Source organism: Geospiza fortis, unplaced genomic scaffold (assembly GCF_000277835.1).
Source record: "Geospiza fortis unplaced genomic scaffold, GeoFor_1.0 scaffold965, whole genome shotgun sequence".
Taxonomy (NCBI): domain Eukaryota; kingdom Metazoa; phylum Chordata; class Aves; order Passeriformes; family Thraupidae; genus Geospiza; species Geospiza fortis.
The window spans coordinates 6,057-8,689 of NW_005055237.1; the positions used below are offsets into that span (position 1 = coordinate 6,057).

Below are 2,633 nucleotides of genomic sequence, written 5' to 3' on the forward strand. Positions count from 1 at the left end.
GATGGATTTGGAGCCGTTCCCGCCGGATCCGGGGCCGTTCCCGAGGGGATTCCGTGCGGGAGCCCCTCGCGGGATTCGCCGCTCCCCAACGGGCTCAAGGCCGACTTCGCCCGCGCGCTGCCGGAGCCGGGCCCGGAGGGCGACGGGAAATCGGGAACGTGCGCGGCCGAGCACGGTGAGATTCCCAGAAATTCCCAAAAATTCCCACGTTCCAGAGGGAGTTCCCGGGCTCAGGGCATTCCCGGGAGTTCTGGGATCCCGGAATTCTGGGGGTTCAGGGATCCCCAAATTCCCAAATTCTGAGTTCCCAGGGTTGAGACATTCCCGGGAATTCTAGGATCCCGGAATTCGGGAGATTCTGAGATCCCCAAATTCCAGAGGGTGTTCCTAGGGTTGGAGCATTCCCGGGAATTTGGGGATCCCGCATTTCTGAAGGTTCTGGGATCCTAAATTTCTGGGGATTCAGGGATCCCCAAATTCCCAAATTCTGAGTTCCCAGGCTCGGGGCATTCCCAGGAATTCTGGGATCCCCAAATTCCAGAGGGAGTTCCCAGGGTCGGAGCATTCCCAGGAATTTTGGGATCCTGGAATTCTGGGAGCTCTGAGATCCCCAAATTCCCAAATTCCAGAGGGAGTTCCCAGGGTTGGGGCATTCCCGGGAATTCTGGGATCCCGGAATTCTGGGAGTTCTGGGATCCTAAATTTCTGGGGGTTCAGGGATCCCCAAATTCCCAAATTCCGAGTTCCCAGGCTCGGGGCATTCCAAGGAATTCTGGGATCCCCAAATTCCAGAGGGAGTTCCCAGGGTCGGAGCATTCCCGGGAATTCTGGGATCCCGGAATTCTGGGAGCTCTGAGATCCCCAAATTCCCAAATTCCAGAGGGAGTTCCCAGGCTCGGGGCATTCCCGGGAATTTTGGGATCCCGGAATTCGGGCGATTCTGAGATCCCCAAATTCCCAAGAGGCTGTTCCCAGGTTCGGGAGTTTTTCGGGGATCCCAAATTTCTGGGGGTTCTGAGATTCCCAAATTCCAGAAGGTTCTGAGATTCCCAAAATTCCAGAGGGCTCGGGGCATTCCCAGGAGTTTGGAATCGGGGCGAAAAAAGTGGGAAAACGGCTGGAAAAACTGGGAAAAGCAGTGGGAAAATCCCAAATCCTTGGGTTGGGAGTAGGAAAAAGTGGGAAAAGAGCGGGAATTGGGGTGGAAAATTGGGAAAGGAGCGGGAAAATCCCAAATCTCTGGGTTGGGAACAGGAAAAACTGGGAAAGGAGCAGGAATTGGGGTGGAAAATTGGGAAAGGAGCGGGAAAATCCCAAATCTCTGGGTTGGGAACAGGAAAAACTGGGAAAGGAGCAGGAATTGGGGTGGAAAATTGGGAAAGGAGCGGGAAAATCCCAAATCTCTGGGTTGGGAACAGGAAAAACTGGGAAAGGAGCAGGAATTGGGGTGGAAAATTGGGAAAGGAGCGGGAAAATCCCAAATCTCTGGGTTGGGAACAGGAAAAACTGGGAAAGGAGCAGGAATTGGGGTGGAAAATTGGGAAAGGAGCGGGAAAATCCCAAATCTCTGGGTTGGGAACAGGAAAAACTGGGAAAGGAGCAGGAATTGGGGTGGAAAATTGGGAAAGGAGCGGGAAAATCCCAAATCTCTGGGTTGGGAACAGGAAAAACTGGGAAAGGAGCAGGAATTGGGGTGGAAAATTGGGAAAGGAGCGGGAAAATCCCAAATCTCTGGGTTGGGAACAGGAAAAACTGGGAAAGGAGCAGGAATTGGGGTGGAAAATTGGGAAAGGAGCGGGAAAATCCCAAATCTCTGGGTTGGGAACAGGAAAAACTGGGAAAGGAGCAGGAATTGGGGTGGAAAATTGGGAAAGGAGCGGGAAAATCCCAAATCTCTGGGTTGGGAACAGGAAAAACTGGGAAAGGAGCAGGAATTGGGGTGGAAAATTGGGAAAGGAGCGGGAAAATCCCAAATCTCTGGGTTGGGAACAGGAAAAACTGGGAAAGGAGCAGGAATTGGGGTGGAAAATTGGGAAAGGAGCGGGAAAATCCCAAATCTCTGGGTTGGGAACAGGAAAAACTGGGAAAGGAGCAGGAATTGGGGTGGAAAATTGGGAAAGGAGCGGGAAAATCCCAAATCTCTGGGTTGGGAACAGGAAAAACTGGGAAAGGAGCAGGAATTGGGGTGGAAAATTGGGAAAGGAGCGGGAAAATCCCAAATCTCTGGGTTGGGAACAGGAAAAACTGGGAAAGGAGCAGGAATTGGGGTAAATGAACAAGAAAGGAGCAGGGAAAGTGGAAATGCTTGGGTTGGGGGTAGGAAAAAGCGTGGAAGGAGCGGGAAAATGGGGAATTTGCGGGCGGGTTCCGGAACGTTCCGCGCTCGGTGCCCGCAGAGCTGAGCTGCTCCAGGAACGAGCAGGAGCTGCAGGAGCTGCTCCTCGAGGCCAGCCAGGACACGGCTGCGGAGCCGCTGTGACCCCCGCAGGTACGAGAAACCCGGGAATAAAAAATTAAAAAAAATTTTAAAAAAAATTAAAAAAAAAAAAAATCCTGGAATTTCTGGGAACGTCCCGGAGTTTCCGGGAATTATTATTTCTGGGAATTTCTGGCATTTCCCCCCCGCTCTCCCC

The 2,633-nt window shown here is 52.6% G+C and overlaps 1 protein-coding gene across 1 annotated transcript in view; it reads left to right on the forward strand.

The window, feature by feature from the left end:
- The window catches only part of PPP1R37 (protein phosphatase 1 regulatory subunit 37), an 8,571-nt gene extending 6,046 nt beyond the window's left edge, over positions 1-2,525 (forward strand). Inside the window, exons 5-6 of the mRNA XM_031065778.1 lie at positions 1-175; positions 2,397-2,525. The exon at positions 1-175 is cut by the window's left edge and continues 16 nt beyond it. Of these exons, the coding sequence (XP_030921638.1) occupies positions 1-175; positions 2,397-2,479 (258 nt within the window). The 3' untranslated portion in view covers positions 2,480-2,525. The remainder of the gene's footprint in view (positions 176-2,396) is intronic.
- Positions 2,526-2,633: the final 108 nt, after the last annotated feature.